Raw genomic sequence first — 19,531 nt, forward strand, 5'->3', positions numbered from 1 at the left:
ATGCAGTGGCACGATCTCTGCTCACTGCAAGCTCCACCTCCCGGGTTCATGCCATTCTCCTGCCTCAGCCTCCCAAGTAGCTGGGACTACAGGCGCCCGCCACCGCGCCTGGCTAATTTTTTGTATTTTCAGTAGAGACGGGGTTTCACCGTGCTAGCCAGGATGGTCTCGATCTCCTGACCTCGTGATCCACCCGCCTCGGCCTCCCAAAGTGCTGGGATTACAGGCGTGAGCCACCACGTCCAGCCAATTTAGTTTTTTTTTTTGATGTATCATACTGAGTTATGAAAGTCATATTAGATAGAACATTTACTATTCTAGTGCAAACTCCCTAATTATCATACTAACAATTTCTGGTGACCTCTTAAAATAAAAAAACACAATTACTATTGTCATTAATATGATCTTTAATAAACGGAATAATGCACCATTTTACAGCAAGCCTTTTTAAACCTAAAGAACTGCCTTAAAATCTCCTTCTCCAATGTCTCTGTATCAATACAATCTTTTTATTTAGGTTTATATATATCAAAGCATTTACTTACACTTATTCATAGAAAACTCTTTAGTGGCTTAATGTCAGCTTTCATAGTGGCATCCATAGATAATACAAAAGAAAAGTGATTTGCTTTATTTTATACTCACACTGATCCATCAAACACAACTTATACAGCATAGCAAGGCTTCAGACAGCTTATACAAAAGCAAAATAACTGAAATTATTCATAAAGTCATATATGATAGTCTATCTGTAATGTAAGAGCAAAACACACCAACAAAAGATACCCGTTAACAAGAAAGAGGGTTCTGAGGAAGTGCGAGTATTTTCTAGCCTTTCTTTTTCCAGAAAAGCATCCTCAGAAGTGAATACTCTGTAGCTTATGTTTCTCCTGTCCATTCAGAAAAAGCATGACAGCTACACATTTCCATGTTTCAGCTACTACAACACCCTAAGAGTTAGTGTATTTTACAATTATCCATGTATCTTTATTTGAAAAATTATCAACAAAAAACTGAGGATGATTCCAGCTTACATAAACACTGATACAATATAATCTCTATGGAAATGAAATAACAAGGCATACAAAAATTGCTTAAATAAATAAATGTGGCCAGAAAAAGAAAAGCCACAGAAGTCAAGCAATTCAATGTTAAACTGGGACCTATCTATCTTTGAATTGCATCTTTTAGTAATTTTTTCTTACTGTTAAGCTTCTTTAAAAATATGTTTCCTTTACGTACTTACGAGGATTGGTAACAAGATGAAAAGCCTGAGACAAGAGACTGGTTACAGATAACTTCCTAGGATTTTAAGTATATAGCATATCAATTTAGAGCTTGAACTTGTCTGATTCAAAGAAAAATTCTGTTTGACAATGTGATAAATACAGGTTATTTTCTCAAAACCATCCAAGCTATTACTAAAGTTATAAAATATTTAGTTCACTTTTAGAAGGCTTTATAACGTTAAACTGTCTCTTGAGAAAATCCTATCTGACAGGAACTACTTTACCAAGCTCCCTTATTAAAAAACAAACAAAATGAAACAATTTGTCCCATATCATGTATGGTCATTTGACCAAAGAACAGAAACGTAAGTCGTTTTAAGTCAGTGCTTCAACTCTAAAGGCCTAAATTTGTTGCAACATGTAGCCAATTAGTTGAGTCATTCCCTCTGTTCAGTAATTACAAAACTGGGCAACTTTTTATGATTAATGAAATCTGATATTATATCTATGTGAAAAAGTCAAATAAGATGAAACATTAGATGAACTGTGCAACAAACACTTTAAATATTCAACTGGATCTAATTTCTTACTTGCTACCAATTGAACTTTTTCAGTGTACAAAGGGATGAAAGGGGCCCTGAGTTTTTAAGTAATATGATGTCGGTAGAATGAATCTAAAACATGAAGATGTTTCTGAAATCTAAAGGTATAAATAAAATGGATAAAACCCACATGTTGCCTTTTAAAACTGAAAACCAAATCAAGTTGTAGTTTCAAACACAGTAATTTGCTTAAAAATTCAATCATAAACTGGACACCCTAATGATGTGATTTTGTTCTGAAGATTCCTTCTCTCTTACCCAGATTTTAAAATGGGTTTCAAGTTGTTTTAAAAATGTGTATGTGCACCATGTTTAATAGTAACACTACAAACATCACAGTAATAACAGAATTGGAATTTTAAAGATATGATAGATTTATTTTGAGCCTAGTTTTAATATACAGCATAAATTCTTCTGAAGTACTTTCAAATGTATCTGCCATGAGATAAATTTCTAAGTTTTTCTCTATATGCACACTCAACTTAAATCAGTCACCTAAAAGTTAAATGAAAGTTGTATAGTCCAGTCTATGTTGCAAAATAGTATTTCAAAAGTGGTCTACAAAAATGTCCATAATACCTGATTAATGTAGGGTTTGCTTTTGAAAGTTAATCTTGCATTTAGTGTTTAATATTTGATGCAAAAAAATATGTAAAAGGTTGTGGCTCAATCATAAAACTAAGCTTGCTGCAATATAAGTTAAAAAATTTTAATGGCAAAATGATATACAATTCTGTATGCATGACTTTTTAGTTATAACTAAGGAGAATATAAAATCATAAAATTCCACAATAGAAAATGTTAGATAACACAAAAATTAAGTGCCGATTTGCTGGTAGTCTGATGGTTGAATCCACTTTCAAATAGAAACATCTTAACTCTCAATTCTATCAAACTATTACTTAACTGGAGTAATGAACTTGAATATAAAAGAAAATATAATTTTATGTTCTTAAATATAAAGTCATTAAAATAGGACTGAGGAGAAAGAGCTTAAGCAATTTTGTCTGAAGAATTGAGACTTAAGTGTTCATTGAGAGGCCTGAAGCATACTGAAGACTAAGAATATTGGGGATGATGACCAACTGCTCTCTTTTTGGTCCTACTGGGTAAAAGAAAAAAATTTAAAATCAAAGAGGAGGGAGACAGAATAGAGATGAAGAAAACTTTCCTGACACAGACTACAAATCAGATAACTGAGGTTTGGAGTAAGTCAGACATAAAGTATGAGGTGATTTTTTTTTTTTTTGAGATGGAGTCTCTGTTGCCCAGGCTGGAGTGCATTGGCGCGATCTCGGCTCACTGCAACCTCCGCCTCCCGGGTGCAAGCGATTCTCCTATCTCTGCCTCCCAAGTAGCTGGGACCACAGGCACGTGCCACCATGCCTGGCTAATTATTTGTATTTTTAGTAGAGATGGGGTTTCATCGTGTTAGCCAGGATGGTCTCAGTCTCCTGACCTCGTGATCCACCGTCTCGGCCTCCCAAAGTGCTGGGATTACAGGCGTGAGCCACCGTGCCCAGCCTAACTATGAGGTGATTTAAGGAAAGTAATGGGAAGGTGCACTTAAATGCCCTGTGATTCCCTCTTTTCTTTATGTTAATCTGGAAACTTGTAGAAAAGCCTTCTCTTGATAACAAGTTTTATGTAACTAGCTCAAACAGTGATTTGCCAGATTTACTTAATTAAGCCATATATTTAGGAGGGAATCATGCAAGGTAGTTTTGGGTAAAGTTTGCACAGTTCATAATCTAAAAGTTAAAATGCAACCTTATATGCTGAAGAGTAAACTGCCAGTAACAGTATATTTAGAAACACTGCATTCTGAAAAAGTCTTCTGGGGTTTATGTGGGAGTGCTACAATTTCTAGAATGACTGGTCTGGATAATCAACATGTGTGTACAGATTTTAACTTTAAGAAGTTAGCTGGGAAGATAAAGCAATATATGAAGCAATCTGTGAATACTTACATAATAACCTGCACATAACAGGTAGTAAGTTCAACATAACTTTATAAAATGTTGTATAGAAATATAATCTCAAATTCTAGGAGTTACTGATCTCCAATAAAATATTCATGTCCATAAATATGAAAAAAGGAAAAGTTCACTGAAATATTTTTCCATTTTAAATGACTTTCAGGAGGCACTTACAAAGACTGGAAATTTCAGTGTAAAAGCTACAGCCTACCAATTCCATTTGGCTGTAGAAGTCAAATTTGACAGTAATTTAAATAAAAATACTTGCCAATGTTTTGTGATTAATTCCCACTGAAGCCCACACTTACTTGAGTGTTCCTTTCTCTCTTTAAATATTTTCACATTCAGAACCAATGCACATTTTCTGGAACAAGTGGATACATGTAAAGAAGCTATACTAAACTGCTTTATAAAAAGGACATTATATCCTTGTATCCTTCCTATATCCTACTCAGTTAGTTCTATGGATCAGTAAATTTTCTAAAGTTATTAAAAGCAGAAGTTTTGAAGGTGGATTCAAAGGATTGATGAGACTGAAATTCTTTGTTAAATTAATTCCCCCAAATCTACTATGGAATCAATTTAGGGAAAGGTCTCTGTTCCCAAAAGCTAGCTTAACTTTTTCCTTAAAATTTACTTTACCATTAGTTCTGCAATGTAAGAATGTTAGGAGTGAAGTGAAATGATTTTAAGATTCATAATGGGAGATACAGGATTGAGTTTTGTCTTGAATTAGTAATTATTTCTCAAGCAACAATCAGCATAGATATGTCTACGTATCTTATATTTGCCTAACTTCCCAAATCATTAAGGTATGTGGTTTGGCTTATATACAAATGACAATTGTGCCAGAGTATAGTGACTGAATTTTTATGGTTTTTTTTGAGACAGAGTCTTGCTCTGTCGCCTAGACTTGAGTGCAGTGGCACGATCTCAGCTCACTGCAACCTCCGCCTCTCGGGTTCAAGTGATTCTCCTGCCTTAGCCTCCTGAGTAGCTGGGACTACAAGCGCCCACCACCACGCTCAGCTAATTTTTTAAAAATATTTTTAATAGAGACGGGGTTTCACCATCTTGGCCAGGCTGGTGTTGAACGTCTGACCTCGTGATCCACCCGGCTCGGCCTCCCAAAGTGCTGGGATTATAGGCGTAAGCCACCGCACCTGGCCTGAAGTTCTTAAAAAAATTTAGCCCATTACACATCCTGTCATATGGCATGTAGGCAGTGTGGTATGGATGAAAGAGATGTGGAGAGAGGTAGACATAGACTGAAATCCCAGCTTTGTCTATTACTAAATGTGGATCTTGGGCATATTACTTAGTTTCTCTTAGCTTCAGTTTCCTCATCTGTAAAATGGGAATATTAATTACAATGCTCATATGGTTGCTCTGAGGTTTAAAAGAAATAGCATATATATACTTCAGCATTCAGTATGTGCCTTCTCATAACTTCCTACACTGGTTAACAGTGGTTTTTGTTTTGTTTTGTTTTGTTTTGTTTTGTTTGTTTTTTTTTTTGCCAATTACGCATTTAGAAAGTTTTAAGAATTTACAATTAAATTGTTTTTGTCTAGACATAATTCAAATCAAGTTCTTTCAGTGACCTAATTCTGGTATACAGTTAGGATTTTGTTAAGGGAACTAATATTAGACTTTACCTATTATGATGCTTTTAAGGTTACATTACCATCCAGTGAAATAAATTTTAATATTTTTAGTTGAATGATTATTCAAAAGGACCCCACTTTTCTACATAGAAAATTTTGTGATAGCAGTTAAATGTCAACTTTAAGAAACATTTATTATCAGATGAGTATTAGCATATAAGTAATTAAGTCATTTAAAATAATTTTGCTTGCTTGTATATTACAGATTTTAAGTCTGATATACAATTTAAAATTTATTAAAATGATATATACTTTCCACCTTTCCTACTTTTTCAGTTTACTAAGAAAAACTGGTGAAAGGAAATTATTTGTTTTAAACATGTTTGAATGAAATAGTAAACTATTCAGTTATTTTAATCTGGCATATTAATTTTTAAAGCATTTTATTATAATTTTCCCAATATTAAAAAATGTTGGACAACCTACAATCAACTGGCCCAAATACAAATATAGCAGAACGTAAGATAACTCTTCTGGCAGGAAAAGATCAGTTAGACCTCAAATGGTCATTTATCCTCAATGCTTCAAATTGGAGAAGGAATATAATTTATTTTGATTCAAGTTGTCCTATAAATATTTGAAAACAATATCCTAAAATGCATGTTAAAGATATTTAAGGGCAAGAGAACTAAGTGAAAATGTACTAGGAAAGATACAAATAATTCGTTAATAAAAGAATAATCTGTGAAAAAAATTACGTGCCAGAAGACTGAAAATCGATTAAGGGGCTGAATCAAGAGAAGGGCCAATAAAACACAAAACGTGGAAATCCTGGGCACTAACAAGATACTCTTAATTCTATGAATCCAGAACTGTGTTCAGCAATCCAGCTGAATAAATGGTAGGTATAGTAACATCTAACTTGTAAGATCACAGCACATGGCAAATGAGAGGGCTTATATACAAGTAAATCACAAATATTTTGGACAGAAAATTGGGAAATTTAGGCTCTCTTTAGCTAAGTGATAAGATAGAGGAATATGAGTGAGAAAATAATGTTCAAGAGATAAAAACATAAATCAGAAATTTGGTGATTTGTGTTTTCCTCTTAACCTTTTAATCCCTGGAACTATCTTAGAACTAAACTATATAACATTTACTAAGTACTCCGATAATCGAAAAAAAAGTAAAAAAAGTGAAATCATCAGTTTGCAAATTAATAGAAAATAATTTCTGTTTAGAAAAAAGTCCATTATTTGACAGAAAGTGCTTTATTTAAAAAAAACATGCAGAGGTTGTTTTAGAGAAGATTATAAGTAATGAAAGAAGCAAAGGGCTTTTAAAAATAATGATTTCAAGTCATGTTATTACTAAAAGGTATACTCTAATGTAAATAATAAATGTTGCTCACATATCAAAGATAATGTGAAAAACTGGCAAAAGGAAAAATTATGAAAATAGGATTAAGGAAGATAACACACAATTTTGAAAAGAGAGAAGTTTAGTCTCAGTCTGCTCAAAAAAGTTAGGTTTGATAGCAGCCCTTCCTTCATAGGGACTTGGTATGCCACTTGAATGATTTTTCCTCACAGTGTTTTAGGTCATGGGAAGAGGAATCATTTTCAGATAAAGTCACCAGTCTTTGCTTGGGAACAGGGTAAAAGATACTATAGGTTCAGAACTATAAATTACTTCTGAAGTTACAATAGACAGTAAGTGTAATTTTATGACTCAAAGATGGCCTATTCAGAGAATGAAGGCTATAACACTATTTTGTCTTAACCATTTATTTACCTACTTAAAAATTCTATAAGTATAGCTCTATAAGCTTACCAATAAAAATGTATTTCTTAAATAAATGAACATGGAACATGTACATAGAAAAATAAAATAAAACGGGAAATGGCTAATATTTGATGTCCTGCATTTTGTTCTATTCTCTCTTATGAACTCCCAAAACCAGAAGCAAATAAGTTTATTAAAATGCCTGGAAGGAAACATTTAGGATTTGGAAGGTTAAAAGAAATGGCATTTCAAATCAGGTTTTGGTAGTTCCTCCTTTAGAGCCCTTTCAGACAATGTTTCTGTATTCTCCATGATAAGGAGAGAGAAAGTAAGAAATCAGGTAGCTGCTTCTCCTGTGCAAAATTCACTGTCATAGAACTGACCTTCAAAAGCATGGGAGATGGGGCAGAAAAGTGTTTATATTATGGAAGAATATGTGCCCTGTTAGGAAGAGAGCTTACAAGAAACCTTATTTGTGGCCTATAAACTATTGCACATTCAAACAAAACACAAGAGAAAAGATGTCCAACAAGATAATATATTCAGGAACGTATCAACATAAAAACTAGCTTGTGCCCAGAAATAAAACATGGATACCAGACACCACTGCAGTCAAACCTGTCTTAATTTGCTTCTGTTTTAATGACCTTAAGAAACTGGTCCAAACTGATTATCAGCAATACATTGTTTTTGCTTTTTTTTTCTTAAAAAAATATTTTGAGACCACTTTTGATACACACACATATAACTCTGTGGTCATAACAGACAAATATAACTTTAGCGAGACTAAACGAAAGTGCAAAACTTAAAAAACAAAATTTAAAAATATGGAAGCATAAGCTAAATTTTTCTGCATAGCTGAAATCTATTTAAAGCAAGTCCTTGTTGCAGGGGTGGGAGGGGGTGCTGACAGGAGGATAAAGCAGTTTTTTTTTTTATTTTTAAACATCTTCTGCATGTTTAAATGATGCAAAAAATAATTTCACTCCATAGGCTTGAAAACATTTCACAGACAGTTCATTCCTATATCTTTAGACACCATGGTTGTGGCAGTGCCTCCTTCTGCAAGGTAAACAGCAGTGCTGGATTTGGAATGAACTGCCCTGTTACTGCCATTATTGTTGACTTCACAGTCCAGTGATTCAGTGGAGATGACCCAGGTGGAGGGGCGCCACCGCTTAAGAGAATAGGGAGTTTTCACACGTTTCTTGATCTTTTCACCTGATCCTGATTTGCCATCTTGTGTTGACTCACCTACTGAAAATAAAAGTGCAGAAAAATGAACTATTTAACAAACTTAAGAAATAACGGGTAAGGGATGTAACTCAAGAAAAGGTCAAACCAATGTCTCAGGAGGATGCTAATGAACATTTCTTGAAATTCATAATGCCAGGCAATGTTTTTCTAGGAAAAGCTTAACCAACTTATTTTTGAGACTCTTTAACCCAAATGTTTTAATAACTGATTGACTTATTTTATAAGGCAAGGAAAAACACACACACACAAATAAAACAGAGGAGAACATTTAAAGTTCTCAGCCGTATTCTCAAATCTTCTGGTTTTGGTAGAGATCTTAACTTGGTAAAATGTACTTAATCATTGTATTTAATTGTATTTAATGCTCAAGGTGGATCAAATTTTTTTTTGTTTTTTTTTTTGAGACAGAGTCTCACTCTGTAGCCCAGGCTGGAGTGCAGTGGCATGATCTTGACTCACTGCAACCTCTGTCTCCCGGGCTCAAGTGATTCTCATGCCTCAGCCTCTCAAGCAGCTGGGACTACAGGCTCATGCCACCATGCCCAGCTAATTTTTTGTATTTTAGTAAAGACGGCGGGTTTCACCATCTTGCCGAGGGTGGTCTCAAACTCCTGAGCTCAGGCAATGTGCCTGTCTCAGCCTCCCTAAGTGCTGGGATTACAGGTGTGAGCCACCATGCCCAGCCTGCATCAAATTTTAAAGGCACCTGGCATACAGTATTTTTCAGAAGAATGACAGAAATATTAGAGTACAAATATTCTAATAATTTCCTCTTCCTGTATCTGACAAGATGTCTTTTTTTTTTTTTTTTTTTTTTTTTGAGATGGAGTTTCATTCTTGTTGCCAGGCTGGAGTGCAATGGCGTGATCTCGGCTCACCACAACCTCTGCCTCCAGGGTTCAAACGAGTCTCCTGCCTCAGCCTCCCAAGTATCTGGGATTACAGGCATGTGCCACCACGTCTGGCTACTTTTGTATTTTTAGTAGAGATCGGGTTTCTCCATGTTGGTCAGGTTGGTCTCGAACTCCCGACCTCAGGGGATCCGCCCGCCTCAGCCTCCCAAAGTGCTGGGATTACAGGCGTAAAGCCACCATGCCTGGCCTATCTGACACGATGTCCTACTGACTCAGAGCCCTGCAATAAGGGTCTGTCAACTGATCTATAATACGCCACTCAAGCAAGGGACTAAATTTTACTGATTGTGTTTTGAGACCTGTATCCTTCCTTCAAGCCCATTTTGTAGCCCTTGACAATAAAACGTAACTTTTTTTCATAAATGCCTTAGTCTAAAAGAGAATTAGGCTGGGCACAGTGGCTTACGCCTGTAATCCCAGCACTGTGGGACACCAAGGTGGGTGGATCACCTGAGGTCAGGTGTTCGAGACCAGCCTGGCCAACATGGCGAAACCCCTCCTTTACTAAAATATAATAATTAGCAGGGCATAGTGGCACATGTCTGTAATCCCAGCTACTTGGGAGGCTGAGACAGGAGAATCACTTGAACCCAGGAGGCAGAGGTTGCAGTGAGCCGAGATTGTGCCATTGCATGATCCAGCCTGGGCGACAGAGTAAGACTCTGTCTCAAAAATAATAATAATAGTAGCATAAAATAAATCATTTTGTATAACAATAACTTACAGATTTTGGTAAGCTCCCCTGTTTTGTGTTGCAATCCCTTTAAGGCAAGAAATCAAACGTCAATTTAAGTTATTTGTTTAAGATGCTATGGGGCTCACAGTATCATAGTATAGGTATAAAGTCCCAGCTACTTGGGAGGCTGAGGCGGGAGGATGACCTGAGTCCGGGAGGCTGAGGCTGCAGTGAGCCATGATCTTGCCACTGCACTCCAGCCTGGGCAACAGTGAGACCTTGTCTCCAAAAAAAAAAAAAAAAAAAAAAGTATAGGTATGGGAGAGACTCAACACATAACTCTTGAAAAAGATGATACCAAGAAAACTAAGAAGAATCTTACAGTTTTTGTTTTGTTTTGTTTTTCAGAGTCTCACTCTCTTGTCCAGGCTGAAGTACAGTGGTGTGATTATGGCTCACTACAGCCTTGAATACCTGGGTTCAAGTGATCCTCCTGCCTCAGCCTCCCAAGTAGCTAGGACTAAAGGCGCACACCACCACCCAAACTAAGTTTTAAGTTTTTTGTAGAGATGGAGTTTTGCTGTGTTGCCCAGGCTAGTCTTGAACTCCTGGACTCAAGTGATCCACCCACCTCAGCCTTCCACAGCACTGGGATTACAGGTGTGAGCCACTGTGCCTAGCCTACAGTTTCTTTATAGTAATTTTTCCGAAATTTCTCTGGATCTTTAAGATTTATTAAGGTTAGTTTGATAAAACCTAAATGCAGACATAATCAATATTAATATGTGCAGTAAAATGTTTCAAAGATTATACTGGTATAACATTAACTTGGAGGTCTTGAACTGTATTTACTTAATTTCAACTTTTCATAGCAAGTATGTGAGTTGCATTATAAAGCAGCAGCCACATAAAGCACATATTAAATTGGGTAATTATTCTGACTATTGTGACACTGACTTTTTAATTATCAATGACAAAAATATTACTTTTTTCTTTACAATAGTCTAATTACCTTTGAGGCCCAACCAAATGGCTTATTTATTTTTTTTCCTGAGACGGAGTTTTGCTCTTGCTGCCCAGGCTGGAGTACAATGGCGCGATCTCAGCTCACTGCAATCTCTGCCTTCTGGGTTAAGGCGATTCTCCTGCCTCAGCCTCCCAAGTAGCTGGGATTACAGGCGGGCACCACCACACCCAGCTAATTTGTGCTTTTTTTTTTTTTTGAGACAGAGTTTTGCTCTGTCACCCAGGCTGGAGTGCAGTGGCGCAGTCTCGGCTCATTGCAACCTCTGCCTCCTGGGTTCAAGCAATTCTCTGCCTCAGCCTCCCGAGTAGCTGGGATTACAGGTGCCCACCACCACACGCGGCTAATTTTTTGTATTTTTAGTAGAGACGGGGGTTTCACCATCTTGACCAGGCTGATCTTGAACTCTTGACCTCGTGATCCACCTGCCTCAGCCTCCCAAAGTGCTAGGTTATAGGCGTGAGCTACCGTGCCTGGCCATTTTTGCATTTTTAGTAGAGATGGGGTTTCACCATGTTGGTCAGGCTGGTCTCGAACTCCTGACCTCAGCTGATCCACCTGCCCTGGCCTCACAAAGTGCTGGGATTATAGGCATGAGCCACCACGCCTGGCCCAAATGGCTTATTTTATTTCATTATTGAGATGGAGTTTTGCTTTTTTGCCCAGGCTAGAGTGAAGTGTCATGATCTCGGCTGAGATTACAGGTGCACGCCACCATGCCTGGCTAATTTTTGTATTTTTGTAGAGATGGGGTTTTACCATGTTGGCCAGGCTGGTTTTGAACTCCTGACCTCAAGTAATCTGCCCACCTGGGCCTCCCAAAGTGCTGGAATTACAGGCGTGAGCCACTGCGCCTGGCCTAATTTTTTTATTTTTTAGTAGAGATGGGGTTTCGCCATGTTGGCCAGGCTGGTCTTGAACTCCTGACCTCAGGTGATCCACCTCCCTTGGCCTCCCAAAGTGCTACGATAACAGGTGTGAGCCACTGCACCCCGCCTCAAATGGATCATTTACAAAAGTGGTAAAGGTAAATAATCACTAATTGAAATATATCTATTAGTTGATTCTAAATAGTTATTTAAATGGCCCCAAAAGACACACAGGAGAGATTATATGATCCCTCCACTTACTCTGTATACTGCTGCCATCCAGGACATTTGTGGCTGAAAGATCCAGAGAATTAGGCCTCTGTGCTCTTCTGGGCTTTGATGGCCCAGGATCTGCTGCTGTGCTTGGAACACCCTGTGTAAGAACATCTTGTTCTGAACATGGATTGCTGTTGTTGTTATTGGAATTAGTTCGGCCACCTTCTAGTGGCCGTTCCCTCCTGTCCACAAGACGATCCAGAACACCTTCATCATGGCCAGCTTGTTGCTCTCGTCTCAGTAAAGGCTCATGCTCATCAGGACTGGAATTAATATTCAGCCGGGTGTCCTCACCGATAAACTGATTCTGCAACATTTCTTGGGCCCTATGTGTCACTATGTTGGTTGTTTGGCCAGATAGTACTGTCCCATTGGCATATTGGGTTGTGGCAGCATGGGAGTTAACACTGTGGTTTCTACCTGCCACACCATTCATGGTGACTGTCACCACATGAGGTTCTGCTGCATTGATTGTATTCATCTTGGCAACTCCAGTTTCAACTTGTTTCAAGTTTGATTTGTGCTTGCTGCCAAATTTTAGCCGGGGCTCTTTTGTTGAATTTTTGGTGTTCAAAGGCAAACTAGTAGGTCTCTTGGGAAGGTTCTGCTGCTTGGGGAGAGGATAGATCTGAGTAGGCAGAACATCAGGAATCAAACATGCTTGGCCATTTGCAGCCTGTGTGAAGTCCTGCTGTCCAGTTGCTTCTACTGCAAGTTTTATGAGTGGGTAAAGCAAGCTAGAACTAGTACTGCTCAGTGGGTCTGGGCCACTGAACTGTTTAAGAGAGTGCTCCATGAGATTCTCATCAGAGCTTTCCTTGAGGTTCTTATCAACTTCTTTTGGGTCTAGCTTGTTGGTCTCCAAGTCTTCTTCTGTCAGCTGTAAGCAGACAGGGGTTGGCCCAATTGACTGTGCAACATTTGTGGTATGCAGATTTGTTTCATCTGGGTATGGCATCTCAGATATAGTAGTCATGCCAGTACTTGGCGTGAGGCCTGTGGTGTTTGTGGTTGTTGTGTTGGTGGAGAGGCTGGTGACACTTGTTTCAGGGCTGGGGATTCGAGCTTGTGCTTGCTGTCGTTCATAGTTAATTGAATTTCGGTTTTTTTCCCCTATAGTCAAAGGTGTGCTGGACATAGAATGCTCAGAGGAAATATTCTTCACGATGCTGTCAGTATGATGGATAGAGTCTTCAATGTATGAGGAGGAAGAATAATCTGGATAAGGACCAATTTTTGGTACACGCCTATTATGTGACAGGTTGCTTAAAGAAAGAAAAAAGGTATCACATTGAGAACATACATTTATGACAAACTGTCTCTCCAAATTTAACACCTCTGATTTTAAAGTCTGAGTTGTTTTTCATTTTCTTCCAAACATACATTTTTCTAAAGGTTAAAAAGTCTAATCAAATAATCAAGTGTCAATTAATAACTTGATACGTGTTAGTTTTACATGAATTAAGCCTACTGAAAAATGTATGTGGATGAGATATAATTTTTATAAATGTTCATTATTTTGGTTTATAAGAGTTAATTTAAAAATCTCCCCTATAGTTTTATAACATCATGAAATACATATTTATGGAATGTATATTCATACAACCAGATGTTATGTTTTATGAGAGGAAGAACCACGGTACATGTTTTCTGTATTTCCGTAATTCTAGATGCATAGTGCCTACTCAAAAGGTATGTTATCAATTAAGTTCCAATGGCCAAATGGTAAAAAGAATATAAGCTTTTAGGTTGTTCCAAAGGCCTCCACTAAGAGGCACGCCCTAGTAATGGCACATATCTTTCTGGGGTAGTTTGAGTCATATCAGTAAAAGTCCTTGAGCCTAAGGTATAAGGCAGAATATGATGTTCAAATAAAGGATCAAAGATTCAGAACTGCTCTCCAATTATCATGGGTTCTTTGCTGTCATTGTCATTCCTTGGGAGTGACAGTTATTTATAAGGGAGATGATAGGAGGAAAAGAAGAAAAAGTTGTTATACAGTACAAGAAAAGGAAGCTAAGGAGACATGGAGGGTAAGACTCAGTAAAATAAAACCTAGAGTTAGAGTAACTATGCGATGAATTATAATTTTGAGGAAATTATTAGTAGAGACTGCAGATGAGAAGATGCATGCAGAAGGTTGAGCCGAATGACACAGGAGGCAAAAAATGGCCAAATCAAGGTGGGCCATCAAGGTTTTTTTTTCTTACCATTCAAGAAAAGTTTGAAAGAATTCAAAATAAAAGCTTTAGCTGACTTTTGAGAGAGGTATAAACATCATACTAGAGGACATAGAAAATACAGAGATGAGGGGAGATAAAAGCAGAAGACTGTCCTCAGGTATGTGTAAAGTGAGACAATTTACAATTAGAATTGCCAGTGTCTAACTTCCTTGATTTGCTGATATACAAGGTATAAGAGTTTATATTTGAAACTAATTTGACCTATACAAAAGTAGTGCAAACCAAATTTTTGACCTATGGCTAATACAAATAGCTTTCACAAATTAGAACAGAAAATAGGCCAGGCACAGTGGCTCACACCTGTCGCCTATAATCCCAGCACTTTGGGAGGCCAAGGCAGGCGGAACACCAGAGGTCGGGAGTTTGAGACCAGTCTGGCTAACATGGTGAAACCCTGTCTCTAATAAATATACAAAATTAGCTGGGTGTGGTGGCTTGTGCCTGTAATCTCAGCTACTCGGGAGGCCGAGGCAGGAGAATCGCTTGAACCCGGGAGGCGGAGGTTGCAGTGAGCCAGGATCACGCCACTGCACTCCAGCCTGGGGGACAGAGTGAGACACGGTTTCCAAAAACAAACAAACAAGCAAACGAACAAAAAAAACAAAAACCACACAGAAAAAAAAAAAAGTTTCAAGAATCGAGTTTTTTTTATTTCAATTTTCTCCAGTAACCCTTTCCTGGATGCCTTTCTGAAAGTTTTAAACATGTATTAGACAAAATGACAAAGTCAAAGAAAGGCTTTTTTACCCCAAACATAGAACAAAGAAATACAGACGTAGAAAGTTCCAAATTGTAGGAATTTTTTAAAAGCCTTTTTATTTAGAACCAAAAATCATAGTTCTAACAAAGAAAATGTCTTGTAAAATAATATTAATGATGGAATAGAAAGACCTTTGAATTGCTTTCATGTAAAAGTAGTAGTAATATATTCCATAAGAAAGAGCATTAGATAGGAAGTCTAGAAACCTTAGTGTCAGTGAAACAGTGGTTAGATAGGCAAGTTCATAGTTCCATTTACTTAAAAAAAAAAAAGCAGAGGAGGAAGGAATAATAACAACAAAGGATAAATGAGACAATTTATATAGAAGTGCTTATGAACTTTTGGAGTTATAAAAACATTTTACCTTTATTATTGCAGGAAAGTTGGACCATAAATAGAGAAAGACTAACTTCTTTCACTATACCTTTACATATAAAAAAATGCAGATTTCATCTTGCACTTGTACCAAATAAAAATGTTCAATAGAAGAATAGGAATATTGAAAGAAAAATGATAACTTTAGACTGTATGAGGTAATCATTGAATCATTAGGCTGGTTTAAAAGTATTTATTTTCTATTCTTTGTTGGGTCTCAGTTTCTAATACTGATTGATAGATGCCACACCCCTTAGGGTCTTACCGTTCATTCTGCATAGCAGTAGACATTGGATTGACTGTTGGGCTCACAGATTTGTTTCTTTCCCAAATCATCATAAGTTCAGCCATCCTTTCCTCAGCACACTGTGCAGTAAGCCGAGCCTCTGCATCCTGGTCCCAACAGTCTTCAATTGTCTCCTTGAGTGACCTCACTGCCTGTAAGACAAAGTACATGTCAAACCGTGTGTCTTTAAAAAAAAAAATGTACTGAGCTTTTCAGTTCACAACATGAGGTAAAAGAAAAATCAATTACCTTAACCAGTATTTTACATAGCTCTCATAACATATTTTAGGCTTCAAGGATTATGGAACATTCTCAAAAGATGATGAACAAGCAAGCAAGCAAGATTTACCTTAACTCTTTGAAGAATTATTCATAAAGTAAAAGCAACAATAAGTCACAGATGTTTCTTCAAGGCCACAAGTTTAGCTCATTGTTGCTAATTCACAGTTACGTTATGTCAATCAATAGCCACTAATTCTGCTTCAAAAATAAGTTTTGAGTTTGATGGAATTTGGGGACATTTGGCTATCTTCTATCTCTAGGTGAGCTTTTCTCCTTTACCCCCAGTTAAGAATACTTGGTTGGGTGCAGTGGCTCATGCCTATAATCCCAGCACTTTGGGAGGCTGAGGAAGGAAGATCACCTGAGGTTAGGAGTTTGAGACCAGTTTGGCCAATATGGTGAAATCCCATCTCTACTAAAAATATAAAAAAATTGACCAGGAGTGGTGGTTCACACCTGTAATCCTAGCACTTTGGGAGGCCAAGTCGGGTGGATCACGAAGTCAGGAGTTCGAGACCAGCCTGGCCAATACAGTGAAACCTCGTCTCTACTAAAAATACAAAAATCAGCTGGGTGTGGTGGCACGCGCCTGTAGTCCCAGCTACTCAGGAGGCTGAGGCAGAAGAATCGCTTGAACCAAGGAGGCAGTGGGCCAAGATCACGCCACTGCACTCCAGCTTAGGCGACAGAGAGAGACTCTGTCTCAAAAAAAAAAAAAAAAATTAGCCAGCATGGTGGTGTGCGTCTGTAGTCCCAGCTACTTGGGAGGCTGAGGCAGAATTGCTTGAACCTGGGAGGCGGAGGTTGCACCGAGCCAAGATCATGCCACTGCACTCCTCCCCGGGTGACAGAGTGAGAATCCACCTCAAAAGAAGAAAAAAAAGAGTGCCTCATTTCAACCTTAAAACTTACAGACATCTCTTCTTTAAACTAGTTCCAAAACAGTAGTATCAAAAACAGTCCCATTCTGTAGTATTCCTATTTATTAGCAATGAACAATAGTCTCCCTATAATAGTCTCCCTTTGGTGGAAAGCTAGTTTTTTTTTTTTTTTTTTTTTTTTTTGAGATAGAGTCTCACAATGTTGCCCAGGCTGGAGTACAGTGGCACGATCTCTGCTCACTGCAACTTCTGTCTCCCGGGTTCAAGTGATTCTCCTCCCTCAGCCTCCTGAGTAGCTGAGATTACAGGCGCCTGCCACCACCCCCGGCTAAGTGTTTTTTTTTTATTTTGTATCTTTAGTAGAGACGGGGTTTCACTATGTTAGCCAGGCTGGTCTTGAACTCCTGACCTCGTGATCCACCTGCCTTGGGCTCCCAAAGTGCTGGGATTACAGGCGTGAGCCACTGCGCCTGGCCAGGGGAAAGTTAGTTTTAACTCCCTTTTTAAAAACAGACTAGATTTGTTTTTAAACATCCACATGATTCAATCATTCTACTCTTAGGTATTTACCTAAGTAAATGAAACCATATGTTTATACAAAGACTTGTATTTATCTATATCTGCTACTTGGGATGCTGAGGCAGGAAAGTCGCTTGAACCCAGGAGGCGGATGTTGGAGTGAGCCAAAATCGTGCCACTGCACTCCAGCCTGGGCGACAGAGCAAGGCTCTGGCTCAAAAAAAAAAAAAAAAAAAAAAAAAAAAATTGCTGATATGCACTACAAGAAATGTTAAAGGGAGTCCCTCAAAGGACATTAGACAATAAGTAGAACCCAAAAGCCTACTTAGGTAACTATAAAAGCCACTATTATTGTATTTTTGGTTTGTAACGCCTTTTTAAAAACAAAAACAAGAAAAGGGGTCTCATTCTGCTGCCCAGGCTGGAGTGCTGTGGCATGATCACACGTTACTGCAGCCTTGAACTCCTGGACCTAAGCAATCCTCCTACATCAGCCTCCTGAGTAGCTGGGATGACAGGCAAGTGCCACTGTGCCTGGCTAAGGCTCCATTGTGCCAAAATGATCCTTCTGCCTCGGTCTCCCAAAGCGCTGGGATTATAGGCAAGACCCGTCACATCCAGCCTCCTCCTTTTTTCTTATTTAAGAGAAAAAAGCAAAAAATAATAATTATAAATCTAGGCTGGGCATGGTGGCTCATGCCTGTAATCTCAGGACTTTGGGAGGCTGCAGTGGGAGGACTGTTTGAGGCCAAGAGTTCAAGACAAGCCTGGGCAACATAGCGAGATTCCATTTCTACAATTTTTTTTTTTTTTTGGAGATGGGAGTCTCACTCTGTTGCCCAAGCTGCAGTGCAATGGCACGGTCTCGGCTCACTGCAAGCTCCACCTCCTGGGTTCATGCCATTCTCCAGCCTCAGCCTCGCGAGTAGCTGGGACTACATGCACCCACCACCGCACCTGACTAATTTTGTTTTTGTATTTTTAGTAGAGATGGGGTTTCACCATGTTAACCACGATGGTCTCGATCTCTTGACCTCGTGATCCGCCCGCCTCGACCTTCCAAAGTGCTGGGATTACAGGCGTGAGCCACTGCGCCTGGCCAAAAATTTTTAAAAATTAGCTGGATGTGGTTGTGCACACCTGTGGTCCCAGTTACTCAGGAGGCTGAGGTGGGGGGATCACTTTAGCCTGGGAGGTCAAGGCTGTATCGAGCTATGATGGCAGCACCGTACTCCAGCCTGGGTGATACAATGAGAGTCTGTACTCCCGCCACCACCCCCAAAAAAGAATGTCTAAAATTAAAAAGACTGGCAATACCAAATGTTGGCAAAGATGCAGAGAAACTGAAACTCTTATGCACTGCTGGCCAGAATGTAAAATGGCACAACCACTTTAGAAAACTGGCAGTTTCTTTTTTCTTTTCTTTTTTTTTTTTTTGAGACAGCGTCTCGCTCTGTCACCCAGGCTGGAATGCACTGGTGCGATCTCAGCTCACGGCAGCCTCTGCCTCCTGGATTCAAACGATTCTCAAGCCTCAATCCCGAGTAACTGGGATTACAGGTATGCACCACCACACCCGGCTAGTTTTTGTATTTTTAGTAGAGATGGGGTTTCACCATGTTGGCCAGGCTGGTCTTGAACTCCTGACCTCAGGTGATCCACCCGACAAGCCTCCGAAAGTGCTGGGATTACCAGCGTGAGCCACTGAGCCCGGCCACAAAAACTGGCAGTTTCTTAAAAAGTTAAACATGCCGGGGGCGGTGGCTCACACCTGTAAACCCAGCACTTCGGGAGGCCGAGGCGGGCAGATCACAAGGGCAGGAGATTGAGATCGTCCTGGCTAACACGGTGAAACCCAGTCTCTACTAAAAATACAAAAAAAATTAGCTGGGCGTGGTTGCAGGCGCCTGTAGTCCCAGCTACTCGCGAGGCTGAGGCAGGAGAATGGCGTGAACCTGGGAGGCGGA

At 38.9% G+C, this 19,531-nt stretch overlaps 1 protein-coding gene across 2 annotated transcripts in view; it reads right to left on the minus strand.

Annotated features, from left to right (window-relative positions):
- Positions 1-387: 387 nt before the first annotated feature.
- BMPR2 (bone morphogenetic protein receptor type 2) overlaps positions 388-19,531 on the minus strand; it is a 191,271-nt gene continuing 172,127 nt past the window's right edge. Inside the window, exons 11-13 of one of the 2 annotated variants that reach the window (XM_058439639.1) lie at positions 15,862-16,034; positions 12,204-13,483; positions 388-8,456 (exon numbers count right to left, since the gene is read on the minus strand). In XM_058439639.1, the coding sequence (XP_058295622.1) occupies positions 8,209-8,456; positions 12,204-13,483; positions 15,862-16,034 (1,701 nt within the window). In that variant the 3' untranslated portion in view covers positions 388-8,208. Of the gene's footprint in view, positions 8,460-12,203; positions 13,484-15,861; positions 16,035-19,531 lie in introns of both variants that reach the window. The other variant, XM_032754917.2, reaches the window with a different exon arrangement.

This window comes from Hylobates moloch, unplaced genomic scaffold, assembly GCF_009828535.3.
Source record: "Hylobates moloch isolate HMO894 unplaced genomic scaffold, HMol_V3 SCAFFOLD_1, whole genome shotgun sequence".
Taxonomy (NCBI): Eukaryota; Metazoa; Chordata; class Mammalia; order Primates; family Hylobatidae; genus Hylobates; species Hylobates moloch.